General features: G+C 48.1%; 1 protein-coding gene across 2 annotated transcripts in view; it reads left to right on the forward strand.

Annotated features, from left to right (window-relative positions):
- Positions 1-2,978: 2,978 nt before the first annotated feature.
- Positions 2,979-26,855, forward strand: part of BRPF3 (bromodomain and PHD finger containing 3) — a 35,648-nt gene continuing 11,771 nt past the window's right edge. Inside the window, exons 1-9 of one of the 2 annotated variants that reach the window (XM_069564184.1) lie at positions 2,979-3,311; positions 6,551-8,006; positions 11,343-11,499; positions 13,872-14,003; positions 15,728-15,856; positions 16,146-16,458; positions 17,176-17,478; positions 19,790-20,299; positions 23,839-23,932. In XM_069564184.1, coding sequence (XP_069420285.1) covers positions 6,556-8,006; positions 11,343-11,499; positions 13,872-14,003; positions 15,728-15,856; positions 16,146-16,458; positions 17,176-17,478; positions 19,790-20,299; positions 23,839-23,932 — 3,089 coding nt within the window. In that variant the 5' untranslated portion in view covers positions 2,979-3,311; positions 6,551-6,555. Of the gene's footprint in view, positions 3,312-6,529; positions 8,007-11,342; positions 11,500-13,871; positions 14,004-15,727; positions 15,857-16,145; positions 16,459-17,175; positions 17,479-19,789; positions 20,300-23,838; positions 23,933-26,855 lie in introns of both variants that reach the window. The other variant, XM_069564183.1, reaches the window with a different exon arrangement.

A 26,855-nucleotide genomic window follows, 5' to 3' on the forward strand; every position in this document is an offset into this window, starting at 1 on the left:
AATGTCATTCTATATTCTTTTCTCCAAGTCACATCCATCACTATTTAGAACCAGGCTAAAAGAAGTCTCCTATCCTTCATTTGAATAGTAGTAACCCTACACTGTTCACTGCTTTATTTAATTTCTCCTGCATATATTTTCTAATTATTTCTAGCTACCATCTTGATTGCATACTACTTAAGGGAAAAAAAAAAAAAACCCACACAGACTCTATGTTTACATATGATCACTATGCCCTTTATAGGTTGAAATTTTGTCATTAGTTTCCAAAGCAACTTTTACAGTGTTGGACCCAGAGGAGGTGTCCAGTAAATGTCTGTTATAGGAATAAGTGAATGGAATTAAATTTAGAGAGTGTGGTATTCAGTTTAAAGCTTGTTGTTAGCACAGCTATTTTTTTTTCCTTTTTCTAAGAACATATTCTTAGAAAGCATTTTCATCACAGCATAAAACTATCACAATGATTCCAACCTCCCATATTCTTCCCACTTATGCTTTAGAATTTTTTGGCCAAGGTCTAAAGAAAGAATATTCTATTAAAAATAATTTAACAATCAAAGTCTATTCTCTTTTATTCACATATATTTCATTAATCCAGTAGGTATTGTATCTGACCCATCAGAGGTTTCTTGCCTCAGTAAACTAATGATAATAGTAAATTGTTGACAAAGATATCCTGAGATGCTGGAAGAAAAAATTAAGGGGACACTTTTTGTATTCATGGTTCCCTTTTTGGGTGTAAGTGGTAAAACAATCTCCTACTCAAAATTAAGTTAGTCTCTACTTAAAAAATGGAGGATATTAAAAACTGCTATTGGGAATCAAAGGTCTGTGCCTCTGTCTGTTGAACTTAACTGCTGTATGGTTTAATGGAAAGACCAAGGGCTGGTGAATTTAAACACTTCAAAATAGCTAAAGATTAAACTGAATTAAATTTAGTGCCTCTGGAATTTTTGATACATGTTCCAAAATTGTTTTTAATGACATAATTGTCCCACATTACATTTAAAATTACATTATAGTGAACCAGTTATATATGCAGTTATACTAACAGAAACCAATTTCAAATGTCAAAAATATAAGTGAGGACAACTGTAATGTTACCATTAAGAAAGTGGACGTTGAAAATAGAAAAGAAACATTTAGGCTGAATAAGGTCTTCTATGAAGTCTTCGAATAGAAAAACCTGGAAATTATATGTAACAGCTTAACAGTGCATTTTCAACAGCATTTAAAATCATTTAAATACATTTTCCTCAAAGTATTTTTCATTAACTTTAGTGGAAAAAGCTCCCAATCACACCAATGAGAACTGTACTAAATAAAATGTGAGAACATCCATCAAGAAATAAAAGTTACTAGTTATATGTAGAAATGGTTATAGTTCATATTTTAAAAGAACAAGGAATGAAATTCAGTGTTCTTGCTTCTTTAACTAAAAGTAATTGTAATAGTCTCTTGTCTCTGGGGCTTTCCTTTCTACAGTTAATCATCTTTTTTCCACATTTCCCCTCCAAATGATTATTCCCCCTAGCCTTAAAACACCTGACATTAATTCATACTATTTTACCATCACAGCTTTCAAAACAATGCCCTGCCCTTTCTTGGCTTAAAAGTTAAGAAAGTATTTTTGCTATTACTTTGTCAGAAGGTACTATCATGTAATCAGGAAAACATCTTTGTTATACAAATGAGCGTCTTTAATCAAACTTTCAAATTCAAAATACAATGTTTAAATTCCTTAGAATGATAAACATCTATACTTCAAAAGTTGCAGTTGGTTCAGTTCAAACATTTGGAAGACTTGGGTCCTAAAGCCTTTATTCTTCATCCTCTGACTCTACAATCTGTGTTGTTGATCATCAGAACCAAGCAAGAAACTGTGAGTCTTACCAAGCTGCACCACCAGCGCGGGCAGAGGTATCGCTTTCAAAACATGTCATTCATCTTCACATTTAAAGGCAGTCTATCCATACACCCTTTATAAACATCGTTAAATATTGGTGCTTAAGACTTCAGTCATATGCGGTAAGCTTTCCAATTTATAGGAAAAGAGGGGTGGCAAACGCGCCCTTTTCTTGAATTTATATACGAAAGCAAAAGCCGGGCTGATTTTTGAAACCTGAGAGTCTGAACATCTATTAGGAAACCGCTTTTGCATTAAATTAACCGACTCCTAGCCAACAGGTATAAGGAGAGTGTTTCCCCGTGTCTATGGTGACAAATGAGTTACCAGACGTCCCTAAGTAAGACTGTCAAACTTCTATGTTTACGCTTTTAAAAACCCAGAAGGGAGAGGAAGAAAAGTCAGGTCTGATTCTTATAAAGGATGTCTGGTGGGGAATAAGACGCTCACCTGTACACAAGAGGGGCAAGCAGGTCTTCCCCGGTTGTCCTCACTGGGGGAAGGTATGGACATCGATAGACCTTTGTCCTCTGAACTGGAACACGGGGGTGGGGTGGGGACGACTTCTACAAGTAGTGCAGGCACCTGCACCACAGAAAAACTGCAGACCGATTTTGTCTCCAATGACTGCTCTTGGCTTAGAGACCCTCTAGCTCGGGGAGAGGGGCTGTCGCTCCAAACCTTAGCCTCCTCCCCAGCAGGGCTGGGGAGAGGGGATGACCAACCACTCTAAGAGGAGTTAGGGACTTGTGTCTTCCCCAGCTGGATCCGAACGTCCTCCAGCTCTCTGGTCGGGCTCGCCCCGAAGGAGGCGAGCCGGGCCGGGGTGAACCCGGGCTGCGGCGAGCGCAGATCCCGCCTTTGCTCCGCGCCCCTGCCGCGTCCGCACCGCCACCGTGAGGCCGAGCAGGGGACCGTGCCCTGTGGCGGCAGCGGCTCCGCGCTCCGCTCCGCACCGCCCCGGCCGCCGCCGCCGCGCCGGGTACGGGCGGGGGGATTTTTTTTTTTTTCTCTCCCCTGTTTTCCCTCTCGCGCTCTCGATCCCGTTCAGCGGGAGAGCCCGCGGAGCCATAGAGGGAGCGAGGGAAGGGGTGGAGGTGGCGGGGGGAGGGGGGGAGGCCGGAGGGGCGGATCCTGCCTGGGGGCTGATCCCTCCCTCCCCTCGGCCGGGCTCCGTGGCGGCAGCGGCGGCGGCGGCGGCTCCATTCCCCCTCCTCCCCCGGGAGCGGCGGCGGCGGCGGCCGGGCCGGGGCCCCAGCGCGGGCCGGGAGGGGGCACGGCGGTGGCCGCGGAAGCCAGCGCGGGAGGAGGCCGCGCTCCGCTCCCCGGGCCGCGCCAACCTGCTAGACGGCTGGCCCGCCCGCGCCCAGGGGTCCCGAACGGTAGGGCCGGGCCGGCGGCTGAGGTAATGGGGGCGGCAGCGGGGCCAGACGGAGCGGGGGCGAGGGCAGCAGGGCCTATGGAGATCAGGGACTGAGCGGGGTGGGGGAGGGAAGCGAGGGGCTTCCCGACAGGGACGAAGGCCGCGCGAAAGCTCTCTCCTGGAGCCAAGGTGGCGGCGGGGAAGGAGAAGGCGAGTGAGGGGGGGAGCTGAAAAGCGAGGACCCCCCTCCCGCAGCCGCCATCTTGTTTTCCCCCCGGTCCTGGAAGCCAAGCCACCGAGCCCCGCCCCCTCCACACTCTCCAATTGGTCAGACCGGAGGAGATTTCCACCCCCTGAACGTCCCTTGGCCCCCCAGTTCCTCTTGACGGGTAGGTGAGGTGGCCAATGGGCTCTCGCCTGTGTGCCCCGCTCATTCGCAGGCGCTAGCTTTCTCTGTCTGAGGGTCGGACTCCGCGTCAGTCTGTCTCTGGCGCGCTCGCCCCCTCCCCTTTGGTGAGGAGATGTTATTTCCCTCCTTTCTCCGCTGAAGGATTAAGATTCTTCTGGAAGAGGTGCCCCTTTAAAGGGGCAGGGAGCTTTGGCTGGGGTTCTCTCTTGTCTCATGAGTATTTCGTGTGGGGTGCAGGGGCAACAGTCTAGTTGCAGAAGCTCGTTCTTCGAGGACCTGTGTGGAGTGGGCGAGGCGGGGCTCAGGGGGTGCCAGGTAGACCCCTGAGGGTGTTGGGAGGTATTTGAAGCTCTATATGTGGGAAGGGCTGTGTGGGATGAGAAACTCCCGCCAAAAAACTAGACTGTAAGCTCCTTGCGGGCGAAACTTCTTTTCCTCAGCAGCAGCCCTTCCCCCTCTGGAGTTTGCCCCCCAGCGTCTTGGGTAGGACAGCAGAAGTCTCTGTAGATATTGCCGCCCGGCTGAGAGAGACCCGAGCTACGAGCTGCCCAGGAGGTAGCAGATAGCGGATAGGGAGGGGCAATATACCATGGCTTTGACAAAGGAGGGGCTTCATCTGCTCTCTGGGCCATTTTGAGTTAGTACTGAGGTAGATTTTTACTCTGGAGGGGTCTCCACGCCATTGAAGGAGGGGGGAGGGTAATAAAGCAGGTCTGTTAGCGTGGGCTGCCCCCCAGGGAGTTGGCGTTTGTCAGGCATGGAGTGGCCAAGGGTCTCTGGAACCTGCACAGAATTGCTGTGATGATTCTCTTTCCTTTGGTTCCAAATACGTTTTGTGCTTGCCTGGCACTGTGCCTCAGTAAAGTTGTTTTTTGTTTGTTTTTGTTTCAGTCACACTTTGGGATTGAAAGGCATTTTGAGCAAGAATGGTAAGGGTACTTTATTAACAAGTAGCAACCCTTGAGAGATTAATTTCATTTTGCTGATGAAGTAGGGGGGCACAGAACGATTCAGTGACTTTCTTGGGGGTCACACTGGGCCAAGATTACAATCTGCACTGCCTCAGAGCCTCTTTTTGTACCAGACCATGACATCTCTGTGGTGTATTTACATCCTAGTGAGATGAATTGAGCAGATCAAAAGATCTGGGTTTGAATTGTAGCTTTATCGTTAACTAGCATTGTGTGGAATAATACCTTTCTGAGCTTCTGTTTCTTCATCTGTAAATTGGGGATGAGGATATCTATTCTACCTTCCAAAACAGTTGTGAACAGTATTAAAAGCAAAAGGGCTTTATAGAAAAGTGTGTTACATTATCATCACCATCTACACTTTATAAAGATGGTAGATCTTGCAACCAAAGGGGCAGATTCTGTTTTGTCTCCTTAAAATCATCTCCTTGTTCATAGCCTTCCAAGTCTCTGCTTATACCTCAGGGCATCATATCCTCAAAGGTCTTTTCTAGCACTGATAGCCTCAGTAATTGCAACCACAGCTCCTTCTGAGCTTGTCATAATTCTCTCCATCCCAGAAAACAATGTGAGAAAAATTTAGAGCTTTCTCCTTGTTGCACAGGGGTAGACGATGTATTTTGGGAGAGAGGGACTTTGAAGTAACAGATACATTGAGAGTTTATGTCAGATATTACCTTCATTATCTTGGCCTTGGGTCCAGTGAGAGTCCCATATAGGCCACTTGAGGCCACTCCCAGAGCTTCTGGGGTTTCTGCTTGGAGATGTTCTAACCAATGCATCATGAATGCTGTCTTTTGCAGAGAATACCCTGCACATTGTAGTTTGAAGTGCTTAGACCACATGTAGTAGACATTTCAGGTACCTTCACCCCGTTCACCCTTGAGTGTGATCAGGGGATAGGGTTTCTGATCATGGTAAGATCGATTGGGAAAGGGCTCTAGACCTATGATTTTTGATCCCCCATGGGGGCCACTGTTCATGGCTCTACACTGTTCATGTGTAGAGCTTATAAATGGATGCTATTCTTGTTTACTCCTTTCCTAAGCCTTAACCACCACCCCCGTTTTTCATAGTTAGCTGTCCCACAGCCTTATGTACATTATTAGAACGTTAGCTCTCTCCCCGTGTTTCCCTGTAGTGATCTGTACTTTTTTGTCCCTTCAGTCAGACAGAGCTCCTCAAGGGTAGGGATAACGTATGTTTGGCTTCTCGTTTCATTCAGCTAACACTTGTTGGAGATACAACAGGAAACAAGACAAGCAAAAATCCTTCTCCTCATGGACCTTACATTCTAGTGCTGTGCTGTGCTAAGTCACTTCAGTTGTGTCTGGCTCTTTGCGACCCAATGGGCTGTACCCTGTCAGGCTCCTCTGTCCACAGGATTCTCCAGGCAAGAATACTGGAGTGGGTTGCCATGTCCTTTAGGGGATCCCAGCCCAAGGATTGAACCTGCATCTCTTCTATCTTACATCTCCTGCATTGACAGGCAGGTTCTTTACCACCAGTTCCACCTGGAAAGCCCACATTCTAGTGGAAGGAAGAAAATATACATGGCAAATAAGTAAATTAAATAGCACAGCAAAAATTGGTGAGTGTAAGTAACAGTGAAAAACAAAGCAGGATGAAAGATGACTGATGAGGGAAAGAGATTTGCAGTTTTGGGTAGAATGGTCAGAGAGGGACTGACTGAGAAGCACTGTTTATGGAAAGGCTTGGAAGAGGTGAAGGAGCAAGCCATTATAAATGATGCCTGAAGGGTAGGGTGCTCAGGCTGAGGAAATAGCCAGTTTACCAGTGGCCACCTGATCAGAAGGAAAGGTGAATGAGTGCATGCGTGCCTAACCATCCAGCTCAGTCTCCTGGCCTTCTCTCCTTAGGTCTGTCTCATTGGTTCCCAGGTGCCATGAGGAAGCCTCGCCGGAAGTCGCGGCCGAATGCCGAGGGCCGGCGCTCCCCATCCCCCTATAGTCTGAAGTGCTCACCCACTCGGGAGACCCTGACGTATGCCCAGGCCCAGCGGATTGTGGAGGTGGACATCGATGGACGCCTGCATCGTATTAGCATCTATGATCCGCTCAAGATCATCACAGAGGATGAGTTGACTGCCCAGGATATCACCGAATGCAATAGTAACAAGGAAAACAGTGAGCAGCCTCAGTTCCCTGGCAAGTCCAAAAAACCCTCATCCAAGGGCAAAAAGAAGGAGTCCTGCTCCAAGCATGCATCTGGCTCTTCCTTCCACCTCCCGCAACCCAGCTTCCGCATGGTGGACTCAGGCAGTCAGCCAGAAGCACCCCCGCTGCCTGCTGCTTACTACCGCTACATTGAAAAGTCACCTGAAGATCTGGATGCAGAAGTCGAGTATGACATGGATGAGGAGGACCTCGCCTGGCTGGACTTGGTAAACGAGAAGCGGCGAGCAGATGGGTACAGTTTGGTGTCGGCAGACACCTTTGAGCTGCTGGTGGACCGGCTTGAGAAGGAATCGTACCTGGAAAGTCGCAGTAGTGGGGCCCAACAGTCACTCATTGATGAAGATGCTTTCTGCTGTGTGTGCCTGGATGATGAATGCCACAACAGCAACGTCATTCTCTTCTGTGACATCTGCAACCTGGCTGTCCACCAGGAGTGCTATGGTGTCCCCTACATCCCTGAGGGCCAGTGGCTATGCCGCTGCTGCCTACAGTCTCCCTCCCGGCCTGTGGATTGCGTCCTCTGCCCCAACAAGGGTGGTGCCTTCAAACAGACCAGTGATGGGCACTGGGCCCATGTGGTGTGTGCCATCTGGATCCCTGAAGTCTGCTTTGCTAACACCGTGTTCCTGGAGCCCATTGAGGGCATCGACAACATCCCACCTGCCCGCTGGAAACTAACCTGCTATATCTGCAAGCAGAAGGGGCTAGGTGCAGCCATCCAGTGCCATAAGGTGAACTGCTACACGGCCTTCCACGTGACGTGTGCACAGAGGGCCGGGCTCTTCATGAAGATTGAGCCTATGCGTGAGACCAGCCTCAATGGCACCATCTTCACAGTGCGCAAGACTGCCTACTGTGAGGCCCACTCACCGCCAGGTGCTGCCACTGCTAGGAGGAAGGGCGACTCTCCTGGAAGCCTGAGTGAGGCAGGGGACGAGGAAGGGCTGAAGGAGGCCTGTGAGGAGGAGGAAGAAAAGGAAGAGGTAGAAGAGGAGGAGGAAGGTGAAGGGCAGGGTGGGGTAGGTGGCCCCCTCAAGGGAGTGTCCAAGAAGAACAAGATGGCTTTGAAGCAAAGGATCAAGAAGGAGCCAGAGGAAGTGGGTCGAGACACGACCTCCACTGTCCCCATGGTCACTGTCCCACGGATACCCTCTTACAGGTGAGCCTGCCCAGGATGTCTCCCTGGGGACACATGGTTTCTTCTTGGGCTGGTGTTGGCCCTGAGCCAGACCTCCTTCCCTAATGTTGGTGAATTCCTGTTCTCTTCTGTGCTCTCAGATTTAGACTTCTCCTTTGGACCCTGGGCTCGCCCAGTCTGGTTTGTGGTTTTGATTGTGCCCTTCAAAGCAATGTATTTCCTTTGGTTCAAGGTGAGACACACACTTAAGTTGCTTAGAAACCCAGGCGACGGGATGTCTAAGGTAATATTTCAACAGGGCACCAGTGGCATTTTCGATAGGAGGTAATTCATTATTAGGACCATCCCATACATTTCTTGATGTTTAGCATCCCTGGTCTGTGTGAGTGCCATTCACATCTCCTCCCTAATTGCCTCATCTTTGTGACAACCTCAGATGCTCCCTACATACGTTTCTAGTAACCTTATGGGGATTGAACTACTTCCAATTGAGAACCTCTGTTTCAAAGGGTCAGTATGGGTATCTGCTGTCCAGAAAGCTCCATCCTGGGAATGATGGGGACTTTGCATAAGAGGGTTATTGTGTGGGAAAGATATGTTGTGTCTCCTCCTAAGAAACTTTTAGATGTAGAGGAAAGATCAGTTCTGCAGTATAACTAAGAAACTTTGGCTCCCACCAAGCCTGTTTTAAATAATCAGAGAGGTATCTGGAGCTGTTGGAGGGATGGGAGCTTGGCAGAGAAGCAAGAGACAGGGAAGATTTTCCATTGGAGGCTCATCTCATTGTTGATGTTCATTAAAAAGACTGCAGTGTTAGAGCAGGAAGGAGTCTCGGAGATTATTCATCTAACATAGTCCTTGCACCTTCTCCCACACCCCCAGATGAAGAAACTGCGGCCACGGGAGGTAAAGTTGTTCACTCCTTTATTCATTCAACAAGATGTTTATTGAGCACTTACTATATGCCAAGTCCTGTTCTAAGGGCTGGAAGGAACCAAGGGAAAGTGACAGACCCTGGACCACCAGCTGGGGCTCATGATGTCTTTAGGTTCTGTTCCTGTTGTCTGTCTGTCTCTCTTTGTGTAAGAGACAGGGAGAAAGGAGTACTGGTGGGCAGAGGAAAGTGAGTTGTTTGCGGGAAGCAGGCAGTCAGACTTGTCCATCTGGAAAGAAGACAAGAAGACAGAAGATCCAGAGGGAGAGGCTCTTGTGAACCATGATTGGAGTTAGATTTAGTCAATAGGAAATGGGCCCTCTAGTCACAGAGCTGTTCTAGGCTCCCCGCTTCTGTTGGATGAGTGGGTCCATGCTTAGTCCCCTGGTGGTTATGCCCTGGGGCTAGACTTATTGGTTGTCAGGTCTGCTCTTGTAGGTGGTTTCTTGCAGGGTCCAGCAGGGTCCTGCTGACTAAGAACCAGAGAGACCTGCATTTGAACCTTGAACTTCTGTCACTACCAGTGTGATCTTTGGCAAGTCGCTTAACTTCTATTCAGCCTTAGTGTATTTATTTGTAAATGAGCCTACCTTAAAGGGTTATTGGGAGAAATCAGTAAGATAGTATAAGTAAAGCACTCAGCACAGTGCCTGGCAAATAGTAAGCGCTCAATAAATGGTGTCTGCTGCTGCTACTGCTGTTTTATTATTATTCTTTTCCCTGCCTGCACAAATGCTATTGGGACCTTCCATGGCCAAGAGGTTGTAGAGGGAGGGGGATGCCTGCATCTGGGCAGGTGTGCTTGGCATGGGTGTTGGTGGGGGAATCTGTTCTTTGGGGAAAGGCCTAGGCCTTGATTTTGTCAGCTTGGCTTTGGGGCAGGGATGTCTGACCATGGAAAGGCGCAAGGCCTAGGTGAGCAATGTCCAGCCCAACATGAACATACTTTTTAGGTTCCACCTTCCTTGTTTAGCCACAGTTATCTTCCTTTCAGTGGAACTGTGCAAGTTAGAGTAAGAGAAGCAGAGGAAAAGCCAGAGGAGCACTGAGTCCTTGCTTAATCAATTTGGGAACACAATATGGTATAGCAGAGAGATCATGGGTTCAAATCCTGCCCAACTGCACCATCTTATTAGCTGCGTTAGTGGCTTCAACAGTGTATTCAGCCAAGAACAGAGGCTGTTCTTCTGCCTTTCCATCATTTGAAACAGAATAATGTGACCCACCTTGCAGTCTGAACATTGTTGTAGAGATTATGAACTCTCATTAATGCCTTTCCTACTGCTTCCCCCCCGCCCCCTCATGTGTTATTGGCTTAAATCCTAACCTCCAGACTTCTCTTTTGGGGTAGTTAAGCCAGCTAAATTTTAAAATTTTATTTTCATACAATTTTTAAAGATTAATTTTTACTTACAATTATTATAAAATATTGACTATATTCCCTATGTTATACAGTAGTATATCCTTGAGCTATCTTATACCTGGTATTTTATACCTCCCACTCCCCTGGCCCTGTATTGCCCACCTCCCCATACACTGGGAACCAGTAGTTTGTTCTCTTGGAGTCTGCTTCTTTTATGTTCACTAGTGTGTTATATTTTTTATTTATTTATATTTTTTGGCCATGCCACACAGCTTGCAGTATCTTAGTTCCCTGACCAGGGATTGAACCTGGGCCCTTGCAGTGAAAGCACTGAGTCCTAACCACTAGACAGCCAGGGAATTCTCATATTCTCATAGTTTTTAGATTCCACATATAAGTGATATTGTATACTATTTATTTTTCTTTGTGGAGCCAGCTAAATTTTCAGATTCTCCGTCCTCTTATGTCTTTAGATTCTTTTTTTTTTTTTTCAATTTGTTTCAAAATTAGGCATTTTTAGGCTGCTGAGTTTTTTAATGAAAAACCTGAGGTCAGACAACTCCAAAGGGTTGCATTTGGGTTCAGAGGGCAGTAGCCTGCTATATTCCTACTAATTTTCCTTCCAGCTTGGCTGTGGACTACTCCCTGGTCTGATGGGACCCTTAGCCACAGAGGAGCAGGAAATAGTGACTACATTGCCCACAGCTTATACAAGTTCCTGTTGCCTTTTGCTTCCTTTATCAAGAAAGGAGTGAGGGTATTGGGGCACAGACCTATGTCTTAGGAGTCCAGGACTAAAGGGTCTGGGTTCCTGGGGGAGGGTTCTTTTGGAACCTGCAAGGCAGGAGATGGATAGTCAAGTGAAATATCTCATGCTGAATCTGAGCTGCTTAACTTTGCCATCCTTTTCAAACCTTTCTCTGAGGTGAGGCATTTGGCTACTTTATTCTGTCTTCCTCTACCAAGTTCAGAAATGAACCACACACGGGGTCTTGATAGGAGGCTGTAATCCGGGCTGCCCACTGACCGTGTCTTTCACTTCCCTGTGCCTCTACTCAAGGTTGAACAAGATCTGTAGTGGTCTCTCCTTTCAGAGGAAAACCCAGTTCATGCAACGGCTTCACAACTACTGGCTGTTGAAGCGGCAGGCACGGAATGGTGTCCCCCTCATCCGGCGCCTGCACTCCCACTTGCAGTCTCAAAGGAACGCTGAGCAGGTAAGTGAAGTAGTGGTTTGAGGGCAGTGGAGGGAGGTGGAGAGTGATGAAGGAGAGATGGTGGGGCAGTGTTCCCTGAGCCCTCTGGAGCCTTTGCCTGTAGCCTTCACCCCTCTAGGTGGTCCACCCCAGGAATGACCTCCAGCATTATAACGCTCTTTAGACCAGACAGCAACTCCTCCTAGATGAGAGGCTTGGCTTGGAGCAAATTCTAGGGGAGAGTGGAGAGCAGGCCCAACTTTCCCTGTACATGGGGAAACCCCTTTAGATACTGCAGAAAAGAAGAAGTGGGCTAAGTGTGAGTTAGGTGGCCATGATATATGAGTTAGGAAAAAGCATACTTTGCATAAGACACGATACTGCCATCTGCCAAAAAATGTTCCATAAGAAATACACAAATTAACTGTCTAAGTTGTAGCACACAGCCTGCCCAGTTGGGTGGCCTTGTAGACATTAGCATCTGGAGTTGCTGCATGTTCAGTGTTTTCCAACATGGTGGAGGCACCCTGAGAGATTTTTTAAAAGCATATTTAGTTGTCTCTCTCTCTTCACTTGTTCCATTACTTCTGCCTTTAAATATTCCTACACCTTTACTTCAGAGACAAAGCAAACCTTCCCATGACTCTGCTGTCCTCTGTTCTGTCTGATTTCACTTTTGCCTTTTGTAACTAAAGTCCTGAAAGAGAAGTGTATATTTGCTCTCTCCTTGAAATGGTCTGCTTGCTCCCCTGTAGCTTCTTCGAGAACAATAGTGACACCCTTCCAGCCCAGCAAGTCTTCCCTCATATTCTCTCACCTTGTAGACTGTTGGACAATATTTGACAGCATAGTCACTTTGTCTTAAAGTTTCTTTGTGATACCATTTCCCACCTCCTGTACCCCACTGAACGCACCCTCTGCTGACCCTAATTCTTACTCCTTAGTGGTAATATTCCCAGGGGCCCTGCTGTCTGTCTGCCCGTTGGCTTGGAGAGCTTGTCTACTGCTGTAGTTGTCCATAATTGTGTGGCTGTAGCTCCAGGTTTCTTGTCTTGTCCCCTCTTTTTTTTTTTTTTTGCCCTCAGTCTCTCTGGGGCAGAGGAACTGTAGGTGTCCATGTATATGTTGTTTCCTGTACGTCAGATATTGAAAACTTGATTCAGTAGCTTCCTTCGTCTCCATAAATGTATTTCTGTTGTTGATATGGAAGCTCCTTCCTCCTGACCTCAGATGTTGTCCACCTTGGAGTTACTTTTGGCTCTTCCCCCCCATTAGGAGCTACAGTTAATCATCCCTCAGTCTGTCTCAGGGGGTTAATCAGTGTATGGCCCTTTATCTCCATTCTACAACTACTCTGCTCACGCATGCCCCCTTAATTTCAGCAGTAGCTTTCTAGATGGTCTCCAGCCTCTAATTCTTTCTTTGCTTCACCACTGGTACTGCCTTATTCACTTAACTATTTTCCATCCTGTCATTTCTTTTTTTCCAGAATATATTCACCTCTCCCCCCCTTCAGGCAGGCTACAGCTAAGCTTTTTTGCCTGGCATTTGAAACTTCTTGCCAGTTGGATCCTGGATCTTCCTTGGCTTGTATGGTTCTCTAGTTCCTCTCTCCTGGCCGGCCATTTTTCTCAACAAGCAAAGAATCACTGATTGTGCCTTCATACTTCTGCTCTGTGGTCCCTTCAGTTCCAAAAGAGGCCTTTCTTAACGCTTTGTTCATCCACGTCCATCACTACATGTGAAATCCTAGTAAGCTTGCTCACCCCAGGAATCCCTGACCTGAGCCCCACCCATTGAGATCTTCTCTATTTTATATCTTCTCAGCATTTTATATTCAGTTTATCAGATCAGTTTTTGTTGTCTTTATGCTGCTGTGCCCTTGTGTATCAAACCCTGGGCCTCAACTACATTGTAGTTTTTCTAGGCAAGAATCACATGTTTGATGTTAGTGGTAGTGGTGGTATTTTAAAGTATGTTGAAATAAGTAGGTACAAGCTTATGGTAAAAACTTCACTTTATTTTCTAGCCAAGTCGAAGCTCTAGGGTGAAATTCTTTCCACCCTGAGGTGTCTATTAGTTTCCTTCTGAAATTCTTTCCAGTCCGGAGGATTCACAGCTGCTCTCTGATGTCCCTGAGGGTAGGAGGAGGTAGTCCCATCTCTCTCCCCAGCAGTGGTGGTCGTGCTGTAGTGAAGAGACATTGTCGTAGGACTGGGGAAGCACAGGAGGAAGGCATGTGATGGAAGAGGGTTAAAGGGCTTTCCAGAGCCGAGGATCCAGGAAGGGCATGGGGCTCTTAGCTGCAGAGTGCCTGTGAGGCTGAGCAGGGAGAGGACTTGGGGCAGGAGAGAAGCCCACAACTCCTCATTCTTTTCCCTCCCCTCCTGCAGCGGGAGCAGGATGAGAAGACAAGTGCCGTAAAGGAAGAGCTGAAATACTGGCAGAAGCTCCGGCACGATTTGGAGCGGGCACGGCTGCTAATCGAACTGATTCGAAAAAGAGAAAAGCTCAAGCGGGAGCAGGTGAGGAGGAGCCCCCAGAGCTCTCGTTCAGTCTTTTTCTCCCCCGATCAGTGTCAGCTTTGTCGCCTTCCTGCCCAGCACTATGGGCTCCAAGTCCTGCCTACTAGGCATTGGGTGTGGTGCTACTGATGGCTTCAAACTTGGGGAGCTTTTAGCTTCTGGTGGCCTCAAGCTTAAGCTTAATATTATATGTCTGAGCCCATCCCTGGAGTTTCTCACTTATGAAATCTCAGGAGGAGCCTGGCCTTGACTATTTTGGAGAGCTTCTCAGGCCATTCAGATGGGTATCACTTTTGACTGAGAGCTTGAGGGTTCTCATTTGACCCTTAAACACTTACAGTCTTTTTTTTTTAATACTTCAAGTTTCCTTGACTATAAAAGGAGGATATTAATAGAACGTACCTCATAAGGTTGTGAGGATTAGATGACTTAGTGTATATAAAGAGCTTAGAACAGTGCCTGGCATACAGTAGGGCTATAGAAGTATCAGCTGCTAGCATCATTATTGATACTCTTTGCTTCCCTAAAGTGTCTGTTGCAGCACCCTGCATATGACAGTGAGCAAAAACTATTAATTGAATGGATGACGAGCCAAAAGTGTTCTTTCTGGTCCAGGAATAGCAGCTGTTACTTCCATGCTTCAGAGGCTCAAGTTAAAGATGTTTTTTCTTTATTTCTCCAAACTCTGCTTCACCGTTCAGCCCCAGCACAAACCCTTCTCTTGTGGGCTGAATAGCCTGAATTTCCACCTCTGAGACTGGGCAGCTTTTGCTGTACATAAGGACCTTATCCTTATAGTCAAACTGTCTCTGCCATCCCAGGCCTAATCCCCCAGTTGAGCATCTTTTCCCATTTCTGATTCAGAGAAATGTAAGGGGAAAGGAAGTAGGTAGGGGATGCAGGCAGGCCTGTTTGAATGTAGTCAAGAGGCAGGAATGTCTCATAGTCTAGTTTATGGTTTCCCACCTTTTTCGCATTAGGGGACACATGCAAAATAATGTTTGTATAGCACACTGCTGCGAATGTGTCTGGCTGCTTGCTGCCTGAGGGGGTGAGCTTTGAGGCCCTGGTCATGCTAGGCCAACCTAAATGCCCCAAGGGTCAATTTGATGGGAATTGTGGCCCAAGGCACATTTTATATCATGTGCCTCTTGAGCTAAGTCAGACCTCAGTTTAAATCCCATCCCTGTTCTTTTCTAGCCAGGTGACCTTGGGTTAGTAACTCCTCATTGTATTCCTTGCAAACCTTAGATTCCATATTTGTAAAACATAGATAATAACAGTTTCTCCTTCAAGGTTGTTGTGATGATTAACTGAGGTGATATAAGTAGAAAGGCAGTGTGCATAGTAGTCAAAAGCACACACTGTGAATCCCAACTCTGCCTCTTATTAGCTGTGTGACCTCAGGCCAGTCCTTCCATGCCTCAGTTTCCTCTTTGTAAAATACCTCATTTGTACCTATCTTGAATGTTATTTGGACCATAAAAGTATTAACTGTTAGTACTATAAGTTTTGTTACGGAGCTGAATACATAAGAAAAGTTCACAAAATGGTAGCTGTTGGTATCATTGTTTCTAAGCTACGTACAGTGATAACTCAAGTACTGATTAGCTTACTGTCTTGTGAAACTTTGTTGTACATGACTAATGAAAATCAAGTTATCAAGAAAAAGTTCCGTGCCTCTTTAGGGGGGATGTCCTGATTTCTCCCCACCTTTCCCACAGATCAAGATCCAGCAAGCCGCCATGGAGCTGGAGCTGATGCCATTCAACGTTCTGCTGAGGACAACACTGGACTTGCTGCAGGAGAAGGATCCCGCACACATCTTTGCCGAGCCTGTCAACCTGAGTGAGGCAAGTTCCCCACTACTTTCTGAGCAATGAGCCGTGCCTGAAATGGAAATAGGGTCTGAGTAGGCCAGGAAAGGGTTGGGGCACAGGGTGCACAAAACCTGGGGGAGTCTGGCAAGGCTAGTAGACTGGCTCATGGTGATGGCTCAGCAGAGCAGGGTGGTCCAGGGCCCGGCTATGAATGAGTCTGGCGTGGCCAAGCCAGAAAACGGGGAGTCAAGAGTGCCGGTGAAGGGTGCGCCTGTTTGGCTAGTAAATGGTTGTTGTAATTGTACAGGTTTTATATGTTTAGGTTCCAGATTACCTGGAATTCATATCCAAGCCAATGGATTTTTCTACTATGAGGCGGAAGCTGGAGTCCCACCTGTACCACACCTTGGAGGAGTTTGAGGAGGACTTTAACCTTATAGTTACCAACTGCATGAAGTATAATGCTAAAGACACAATTTTCCACCGAGCAGCTGTCCGCCTGCGGGACCTGGGAGGGGCCATCCTGCGGCACGCCCGGCGGCAGGCAGAGAACATCGGCTATGACCCTGAGACGGGCACCCATCTGCCCGAGTCACCCAAATCGGAGGACTTTTACCGCTTCTCCTGGGAAGACGGTGAGAAGCCGGGACGGGTGGGGAGGAGAGAGGGGCCAGGAGAGGCACAGGTATAAAAGCCTGGAGAACTATAGATTAGGATGGCCCTGGGGGCTACCGGGTAGACTATAGGAGCAAAACTGGAGGTAGGCACAGGCTGAGGTCCATGTGCTTGTGGCTAGAATCGTTCCAGGAGTTAAAGTTTTATTCACCAAGCCTTTCTTGAATGGTAGGACGGGAGTCAGGTACTAGCTGTCTGTTTAAAAACTAAAGCTTCACAAGGGGTCTTCCTCTCCTGGACTCCCACTGTGTGGCACTGGAGCCTGGGCAGCAGGAGTACAGTGTGGTGTCTGGCGTTTTCAGAAGAATGCAGGTGGAGCATCAGAAAAGTGGAATTGCCTCTGAAATCCCCAGTCTGCCTGCCCCTGCTCTCTGCTTCTTGATGGCAGCAGCCAAACAGTCACTCAGGTTGGGGGATGGCCAGGCTGCCTTGTTCCTACTCCACAAGCCTGTAACCATGACTGAACTGCTTCCTGCACGTTTCCCAGATTCTGGCCTTATCCCTATGGCCGCCCTCCTGGCAGCAGTGCCGCAGGGCCAAGGCCCCACAGTGATGCTGCTGGAATCCACTGACCCAGGCATTCCAGGAGAATATTTTGGATCTGAAGGAATCCCCTTCCCCTTGCCCTGGCCTGGGCAGGTCCTTCAGCCCCTTCTGTCCTCCTTTCTTCCTGGCAGTGGACAACATCCTCATCCCAGAGAACCGGGCCCACTTGTCCCCAGAAGTGCAGCTGAAGGAACTGCTGGAGAAATTGGACCTGGTGAGCGCCATGCGGTCTAGTGGGGCCCGGACTCGCCGAGTCCGCCTGCTGCGCCGGGAGATCAATGCTCTTCGGCAGAAGCTGGCGCAGCCGCCACCGCCACAACCACCGTCACTGAACAAGACTGTGTCCAGTGGGGAGCTCCCAGCAGGGCCCCGAGGGGATGTGGCTGTGCTGGAGCAGGCCCCGCAGGAGGAGCCAGAAGACAATGGGGACAGAGGTGAGAGACAGTCATGGGCAGGCAAGGGGCTGGGGCTCGGGAAAGGGAGGGTTAAGCTGAAATCCCACTGTGGGAGCATCCTTCCCTAATTCTGACCCTAGTGGGCAAGCAAAAGCCCTGGGAAGGGTCACACTTTGATGCATACCTAGAGATGGTATTCAAAATACTTAGTAATCCATTGAGACCAAAATCTATCAGTCAGAGTAGATGTTAGCTGTTGTCCTGGAGGGGGCTCCTGAGGGCCACTGATTTGGATTTTCAGCTACTGGATTGTGAGCAGATTCAGGGACTTTCAGATGCTGAGGTCCAGTGGCTGTTTACTAACAGTAAGAAGTATTTTGGTATTTTGAACCTGGTATGGCCGTATTGTACATACCAGTTAAATATTAGCTCAACTTACCCATCATGTAGAGAGGCTCTTGGAGCAAGTTAGGTTATGGTGTAGTAGAATAGAAAAGAAGAACCTTAAAGATGGTCTGGGCTCATGGCTTTTACTCCAGCTGGCCAAATCTATAGGCCCATCCCAAGATGGAAGGCCTCATATTAAAAAGACGCTGGGGGAAGTGATTCTCTTACCTGAGTTGCTGTCCATCCTCTCCACTTCACTGGGGTCAGAATTGTCAACTCAGGAGGGCCTGTCATCCATACAGTCCAGAAAGTTGGAAGTTCTCTTCAGAGGCAAAGAGGCCAAATTGCAGGGAATGGCCCACTCTGTGTTAGGTTGGCAGAGAGTGGGGCCGTGGCCGAGGTCAGATTCAGCCCTTAGAGGGCTTCGTGTCCATTGTGACTTTTCCCAGCTCCCTGTGTGGCAGTCAGCATCCCATTTGTATCCATCCCCACTTCTGGGCTGAGGCAGTGCAGAGTCACGCCCAGTGGACCAGTTGCAACAGCTTCTAGAGGTTTCAAAAATTTCTAGGGTTCATGTTCCAGAAACTCAGATTAGGGAAATATGAGCTGTCTTAAAAGTCTCAATTTGTAAAAGTTTCAAGGTGGAGGTTGAACAGACTTGTTTAGGAGCCTCTGATTTAAATTCTTTGCTCTCATTTTTCCTATCTGTAAGCTTATTCTTTCTGCTTGTCCTGCTTGCTTCACTTGCATGATATGAAACAAAGTACATTGACAGATGGGAAAATACCTGGGTCTAGAGAGTTGTAGCAGAGAAGGCGATGGCGCCCCACTCCAGTGCTCTTGCCTGGAAAATCCCATGGATGGAGGAGCCTGGTAGGCTGCAGTCCATGGGGTCGCGAAGAGTCAGACATGACTGAGCAACTTCCCTTTCACTTTTCACTTTCATGCATTGGAGAAGGAAATGGCAACCCACTCCAGTGTTCTTGCCTGAGAATCCCAGGGACAGGGGAGCCTGGTGGGCTGCCGTCTATGGGGTCACACAAAGTCGGACACAACTGAAGTGACTTGGCAGTAGCAGCAGAGAGTTGTAGACCCTTAATTTATGAGGTTGCGACTTATCTAATTATTGATTAATCAGGGTTTAGGGGTTTATAACCCTATCTTTATCAGACTCACCTGGTGAAAGCTTTTTTTTTTTTAAAAAAAATTCCATCTTTAGTGATTTGGTTTCAGGTTCTCTAATACATAGCCAGGGTTTAGAGCTACTAGTGTATACAACGGAGAAGGCAATGGCACCCCACTCCAGTACTCTTGCCTGGAAAATCCCATGGACAGAGGAGCCTGGTAGGCTGCAGTCCATGGCATTGCTGAGAGTTGGACACAACTCAGTGACTTCACTTTCACTTTTCACTTTCATGCATTGGAGAAGGAAATGGCAACCCACTCCTGTGTTCTTGCCTGGAGAATCCCAGGGACGGCGGAGCCTGGTGGGCTGCTGTCTATGGAGTCGCACAGAGTCGGACACGACTGAAGCAACTTAGCAGCAGTAGCAGCAGCAGCAGTGTATACAAAACTTACTGCTGCTTCTGTTTAGTCGATAAGTCGTGTCCATCTCTTTTGCGACCCCATGGACTGTAACCCACCAGGCTCCTCTGTCCATGAAATTTTCCAGACAAGAATACTGGAGTGGGTTGCCATTTCCTTCTCTGGGGGATCTTCCCAACCCAGGGATTGGACCCATGTCTCCTGCTTGGCTGGCAGATTCTTTACCACTGAGCCACCTGGGAAGCACATCGACGTAGTTTAGTCCTACCTTTTGTTCACCTCAAATCTGAGAGCTGGGATGCGTCTCAAGTGTGCTGACAGCCTGTGCTTTGGGCTCTGAGTTGTCAGTGTCGTTATCTGACTTGTAGGGGCAGACTTTTTCTAAAATGTTCAAGCAGGTTCTCTTTTTCTCTAACAGATGACTCCAAAATGCCTCCCCCACCAACCCTGGAACCCACTGGACCTGCACCTTCCTTGTCTGAGCAAGAATCGCCTCCAGACCCCCCCACTCTGAAACCCATCAATGATAGCAAGCCTCCAAGCCGATTCCTTAAGCCCAGAAAAGCGGAAGAAGATGAGCTTTTGGAAAAATCACCTCTGCAGCTAGGGAGTGAGCCCTTGCAACGCTTGCTCAGTGACAATGGCATCAACAGAGTGTCCCTCATGGCCCCCGACACATCCCCCACTGGTGCCCCACTCAGTGGCGTGGGCCGCCGCACATCAGTCCTCTTCAAGAAGGCCAGAAATGGGGTTAAGCTCCAGAGGAGCCCAGACAGGGCCCTGGAGAATGGTGAGGACCATGGCACAGCGGACTCTCCCATGTCTCCCGCCAGCATCGAGGATGAACGACACTCCCGGAAGCGGCCGAGGAGCAGGAGCTGTAGTCAAAGCGAAGGGGAGAGGTCCCCCCAGCAGGAGGAAGAGACAGGTGACCTCGCCTGCGGCTTCTCTCGCTCCTCTTATGCTTTCTTGCTTTGCTTGGCAGCCAGCACCTCCCCAGTCAGCTGTGTCCATAGTGGCCCCTGTGGATGCCAGTAGTAGCGTTGAGGCTGGCTCCACAGCGCACACTTGGGCCTGGCACATGAGCAGTGGCCTGGGGAAGCGGGCTTTGAGCAAGTGTTTTGAGAGGGCCAGCTTGTGTCTGGCCCTAAGGGCTCTCTTTGGCCCTTAGGGGAATACAAAGCTGTATGTGATAAAATGGTTCCGACCTTCATTTTAGTTCATTCATTTATCAAATATTTATATCCGGCATTATTGTAGGCACTACTGTGTGTGTGGGGGAAATCATTAAATAAAACAGATAAGTCCCTTGTAGAGGAGTTAGACTGAAAGCAAATAAGTAAATTGTATCTCATATTAAAAGTGGTGGAGAAAGGTCCAGCAGGGAAGAGGGACAGGGGATGCTGAGGTAGTATTAGAGAGGGTGGCCAGGGAAGGCTTTCTGAGGAGGTGACATTTGAGTAAAGATCTGAAGGAGCCAGAGGTGTGAGCTTTTGGGGTATCTGGGAAAAGGATGTTCCCAGAAAAATAGACCAGCAAGTGCATGGGCCCTGCGTGTGGAAACATGCTTGCGTGTCTGAGAAACAAGAATCTGTGGGCACAGCAAAATGAGCCAAGGGGTCCTAGGAGATGGTATTCAGGGCTTATCACCAAGGAGTCCTTAGTGCATGTCCAGCACAGGCTGCTCACTGAGAGGAATGAGGCAGACTCGGGAGCAGCACGGAAAGAGTCCATGGCCCACTGGGGAGACTAGATGCTGTCCTGAGGTGCAGAGATGCCCCAGTGCTGGACAGTGTGTGGTTATGTGTCAGGGAATGAGAGCTGAGAGGGTTGGGAAGGCTTCATGAGTGGACAGTGCCTGAGCTGGCCCTGAGGATGAGGACAGGGTAAAAAGCAGCAAAGGGCTCCAGCCGTGGTATATGGAACCAAGGACAGAGTGCCTGTGAGGAACAGTTTGGAGAGGGGCTTCCTGGAGCGTCAGGAACCAACACACTGGGCGAGGTGGGCCTGAATGTGCAGGGTCTCCGTTACCAGACAGAGCAGTTTAGTCCCGGTGGGGTATGGAAGCCCAGCTCACTTGGCAGGGAGGGGCCTCCCCTGGGTTTTGCTTCTCATGTCTTGTTATGTGGTGGGTTTGGACTGTGTGGTTAACACATGCTTTTCTCTGTTTTGCTTGCTTCCTGCCTAACACTTTGTTTCAAGCAATACCTTCCCTTCCCATCTGGCCCAAGCTTGCCTGTATTAGAGCAGGAGGATGGTATATAGAGTCAGGAACTTGAGCCTGAAATAGGGTGTGTGTGTATGTATCTATGTATGAAATAGGGTATATGTGTATGTATGTATGTATGAACTTGAGCCTATATAGAGTCAGGAACTTGAGCCTGAAGTAGCACGTGTGTATGTGTGACTTGAGGCTGAAGTAGGTTGTGTGTGTGTGTGTGCGTGGAACTTGAGTCTGAAGTAGACTGTATGTGTGTGTGTGATGAACTGGAGCCTGAGGTAGGCTTTGTGTGTATCTGTGTGGAACTTGAGCTTGAAGTAGGCTGTGTGTGTGTTGGGAACTTGAGCCAGAAACTTGAGCCTGAAGTAGCATGTGTGTGTGTGTGTGTGACTTGAGGCTGAAGTAGGCTGTGTGTGTGGTATGTGTGTGTGTGTGTGTCAGGAACTTGAGCGTGAAGTAGGCTTTGTGTGTGTCTGTGTGGAACTTGAGCTTGAAGTAGGCCGTGTGTGTGTGTGTTGGGAACTTGAGCCAGAATCTTGAGCCTGAAGTAGGCTGTGTGTGTGGTATGTATGTGTGTCAGGAACTTGAGCCTGAAGTAGGCTGTGTGTGTGCGCTAAGTTGCTTGGCTCCTCTATCCATGTGATTTTCCAGGCAGGAATACTGGAGTGGGTTGCCTTGCCTTCTTCCAGATCTTCCAACCCAGGGATCGAACTGGCGTCTTTTATGTCTCCTGCATTGGCAGGCAGTTTCTTTACCACTATGCCACCTGGGAAGCCCTGAAGTTAATTAGGCAGACTTGAGTTTGAATCCCATCTTCTTGCCAGCTGGGTATCCTGAGGCATATCAGTTAACCTCTGATTCTATTCCTTATTTCTGACATGAGGCTAGTGATACTTCCTTTGCGGGGCTTTAAGGATTGGAAGCAGCCTATATAAAGCACTTGGTATATAGCGGTAGATGGTAGCAGTTATTGTTGTCATCTGTTGAGCTATATCAGGCACAGCCAAACAGCACTGTGCACTAAAAATGAAAGATCCTGCCATAGGGAAATAGATCTGGATACCAGGCTCATGCAGCCTGCGGGCCCACTGCTTGGGGCTGAAGTCTGTTTCTCTTCCACTCTGTCAGCTACCTGGTACCTAGGAATATTTTTGCACAGCCTTAGTGGAGTCTCACAAAAGCAGGTGTTGATCCTTTACAAATGAGGCACAGCTGGCTTTCGTGATTTAAATTGAGGTGGTAATGTTAGAGGCAGAGCCAGGTTAGGGCACGGATATGTTGGCTCAGATACCTGCTCTCACAGGTGTGACTTGTTTTTTGGCTGAGGTATATGTGACTTTGAGCTCTTGAGCACTTGGCTCAAGACTTGTAGGATTCTGGATTGTGGTTGGGAATTGGATAGGTAGATAGAGAGCTGAAGATTTCAGAGCAGATGAAAGTTATGTCCCTGGGATGATCAGTCTTCATTTGCCTCTGAAGGGCTTCCTGCTGTAACCAGACCTTCTCTTATTCATACTTAATAGCATCCTCTATAAGTGAAAAAGTATTACCTTCACTTTAGGAAAAGAGAAGCCAAGGCTTAAATAGGAAAAGGGACCCATATTTCAGAGCCCAGTGTAGAACCCAGGGAATCTTGACTCCCCATCCTGGGAAGGTCTCATCTCTCTGGATCTGCTGGAAAGTTTCCCCCATCCTCAACTTTGACTAGCTCTGCTAGATATCTCAGGGTGTGGCTGACACAGCCCTTATCCGGCCCCAGCCTCCCCTGACACCATCCCCAAAGAATGAAGCTAGTTGTTGCCAGCCATGTGATGGATAGGGTGTGTGACTGTTTATCTAAAGAGGCAAGGTGGGTGGGCTCCCCAAGAGGCAGAGCAGACTCCCCGATAATTGAGGCTTGAAATTAGAAGCAGATTCAGGGTCTCGTGAGCCAGCCAGAGTGAGGAGGTCTTGGTATTTCCCACTGGAGTCAAGTGACAGTAACTAGAATGAGTTGTGGGCTGTTTTCCTTCAAGAATACCCAGAAGGATGGGAAGGAAAATGCAGTGTCTGCTCCTTGCGCTACCCACCGTCTCCCCAACTTCATCAGGTTCTCTCCACCACCTGAGACCCATTTCCCTAGAGAAGGGGCCTGCTGGCCTCTCCACCCCTCCTCCCCGAGCCCTCCCAAGGCAGCTGCCTCACACTGTGGCGTGTCAGGGGTTGGGGGTTTCTGCACTCAGGCTCACTCTGTGTGTCCTTGGCAGGCGTGACCAACGGCTTTGGAAAACACACCGAAAGTGGATCTGACTCAGAATGTAGTTTGGGTCTCGGCAGTGGACTGGCCTTTGAAGCTTGCAGGTAAGAGCCCTTGTCCCAGAGCTTTGCCGGCAGCTCTGCTACCTCTCCATTTAATTTCCTTCCAGCTGCAGATCGAACCTCCTCCGGCTGATCTCAAGTTTTTTTCCTTTCCCTACCCCTGCTATTTCCTGAGGCCACTTGTCTGTGATTCTGGTAGCTCTTGACTGTTAGGCCTGATCTGACTGCAGGGGAGGAGTGGGGCTCATGCTTCACAGGGTTTGTAGAGCTGAATGGGCTCCAGGGGGTGGGGCCAGCCAGGACTGTGTTGCCCAGGGAAGCTGGCATTTGAGCCAGTTCCCACCCACTCCCCAGCCCATAGATAACCCAGTTATAGATGGTTTTGTCCTTTGCTTTTTGGGGTGTCATAGCAATGGCCTCTTTAGAAGTGTGGTGTGGGAGTAAGAAATGAGCAGATAAGAAGGTTGGTGTTGACTTTATTCTGACAGAGGCCCTAGCTCTTCTACCATCCTTGATCTGGGAAGGGGTGGGTTTCTCTTCCCATTTTTTCACCTAAAGGGAGGATATCTGAGAGCAGAACCTTCGAGTATCTTCCAAGTCTAAGAGTTTACTGAATCTCTGCTCTGTGTTGTGTCCTCTGCAAGATACCAGGGAGTGTGGGACTCTTGGAAATCGGAGACTCTCTGTGCCACAAAGGGATAATGACTTATCCTGAAGGCTGACCTCGTGGTTCCTCCACATGGCGACTGGATGGATCCTGGTTGCAGAGCAGGGGAAGGAGTTGCAGGACAGCACCAGAAAACTCTGTGTCTTTGTTTGAATTGCCTCCGAGGCAGGTTGGGTGTAGGTTCTATTGGGTTCTCGCTTTACCCTGGCGCTGCCCCCTGGGCCTGGGCTGCCCCCCGACCACAGCAAGGGCCAGCTTTCAGTGGGGCTTTGAGATTTTCCCCGCAAAGCCGCAGATATGTCCTAGCTTTCTCTCTCTTTGTTGCAGCCCTAGAGTAAAAAGGGGAGTGGATGGGTAAACACTTACTAGGCATAGAGAAGAGGCAGAGGTTTCAGAATCTTACAGGATGCTGCTAGCCTGGTCCTGGGTTGAAATTCCTGACTCCTTTCAAAGACAGGGTGCCTGGAAACTCAGTTAGGAGTGGGGTTATCACACTGTCCCCGCTTAGCCCATGACTAAAAGTGGAAGGTGTATTGGGCTCCTCTCTCCACAAAGGGCACTCTTCCCAGCTGTGAGCCAGAGGAGCAAGCCAGGCCAGGCTCTGGCTAGCCTGCCTCTTCACACTGCTTGCCTTTCTGCAGAGCATGCCAAAGCCACCAGTATCTCTGGGTTCCTGCTTACTGTGGAAACAATGCCCTTGGAAGGCATTTCCTCTTTAACTCAGTGGTTCTCAGTAGAATTTCAGGGTTTGAAACAGGAGATTTAGAACTTAAACCACAGAATTTTTTCTTTCTTTCTCTCTCTCTCTCCCTCCCTTCTCTCCTCCCTCCTTAACACTGTGGTGGTAAGTACATAAAGGAAGATTTTCCTTATTAATTAGACTGGGATCATATGACTGTAGGATAAAGAACCTTGAAAGAATTTCTGGTTACTAATCCCATCCCCTTCCCCTCCTGTCTCTGGGTTTATCTTTTCTAATGATTTTCTGAGCAAGTTGGAGCTGCCCTCTTTTCTATGGGTCATTTGCTCAATTATTAATTGAGCAAGGCACTGTTCTAAGCCCTGATAAGATGTCTGTTCTCATGGAGTTTATCTTCTAGAAAGGAGAGATAAATGTTAAACCAGTAAACAAAATACTTATAGATTGGGCTGTCTGCTTAGGCCTGGGTAACTTGGAGAGAAGGTTGAAATGCCAGCCATGATTGTGCTTTTTTTCTGTAAAACAAGGAAATAGGGATCTAGTTTTGGTGTTGTATCCTATCCCATTGAGCTCATCCTTCTCAGAGCTCATCCTCCTGTAGTATAACATTAGTAATTTATAATATTAAAGTGAGACATTAAAATTTAGTGCCTTTTATATAATAATATTTGGGCTCCCCAGATGGCTCAGTAATAAAGAATCGACCTGCCAATGCAGGAGATGCAGGAAACTTCGGTTCCATCCCTGAGTAGAGAAGATCCTCTGGGGGAGGAAATGGCAACCCACTCCAGCATTCTTGCCTGGAAAATCCTGTGGAGTCTGGTGCATGGAGTCACAAAGAGTTGGATACGACTTAGTGGCTGAGCCTGCACATATAACAATATTTACTATATACTTGCTATTTATTGAGTATTTAGTGTGTGCTGCACTGAGTGCTTTCTGTATATTAACCCATTAAATCCTCATACTACCACATGGGGAACACAAGCCTCAGAGAGGCTAACTAGCTTGCTCAGGGTAACAGAATGAATGAGTAGAAGAGTCAGATTTTGAACCCAGGTAGTCTGGCTCCAGAGTTTCTCTCATAGCCACTGGGTTGCAACCTCCTCTGTTGTATTTGGATTCATGATGTAAACTTGGAGAGGCTTTCCTAATCGAACTACCATTTCTTACATTTTTATAGGGACTCAGATTCTCTAAGCCCAGTGACAGATTTTTGTAGGGTGCATGGGAACTGAATCCTGAATATGAACTGGGTGTTCTTTCCTGACCAGCAGGAATAAAGCTCCCAACCTGCTAGTTAGTGAAGGATTATGATTGATTAGGTTCTGGTTGTGCTGGGTTTTCTGTGTAAAACCATGATAAAGTCAGTTATGATTCAGTAAAACAGGAGCACTCTACTCTCCAACCAGTCTTAACCTCAACCTCTTATGCTACTAGAGGTTTCTTACGCATTTCTGCTCTGCTACAGGTTGTTGGCCTGTCTTTTAAGCATTTTTGTTATTGGAATAATTATATAGCAGTAACTGGAGAAGGCAGTGGCAACCCACTCCAGTGTTCTTGCCTGGAGAATCCCAGGGATGGCAGAGCCTGGTGGG

The sequence above is a fragment of the Ovis canadensis genome, chromosome 20, assembly GCF_042477335.2.
Source record: "Ovis canadensis isolate MfBH-ARS-UI-01 breed Bighorn chromosome 20, ARS-UI_OviCan_v2, whole genome shotgun sequence".
Taxonomy (NCBI): domain Eukaryota; kingdom Metazoa; phylum Chordata; class Mammalia; order Artiodactyla; family Bovidae; genus Ovis; species Ovis canadensis.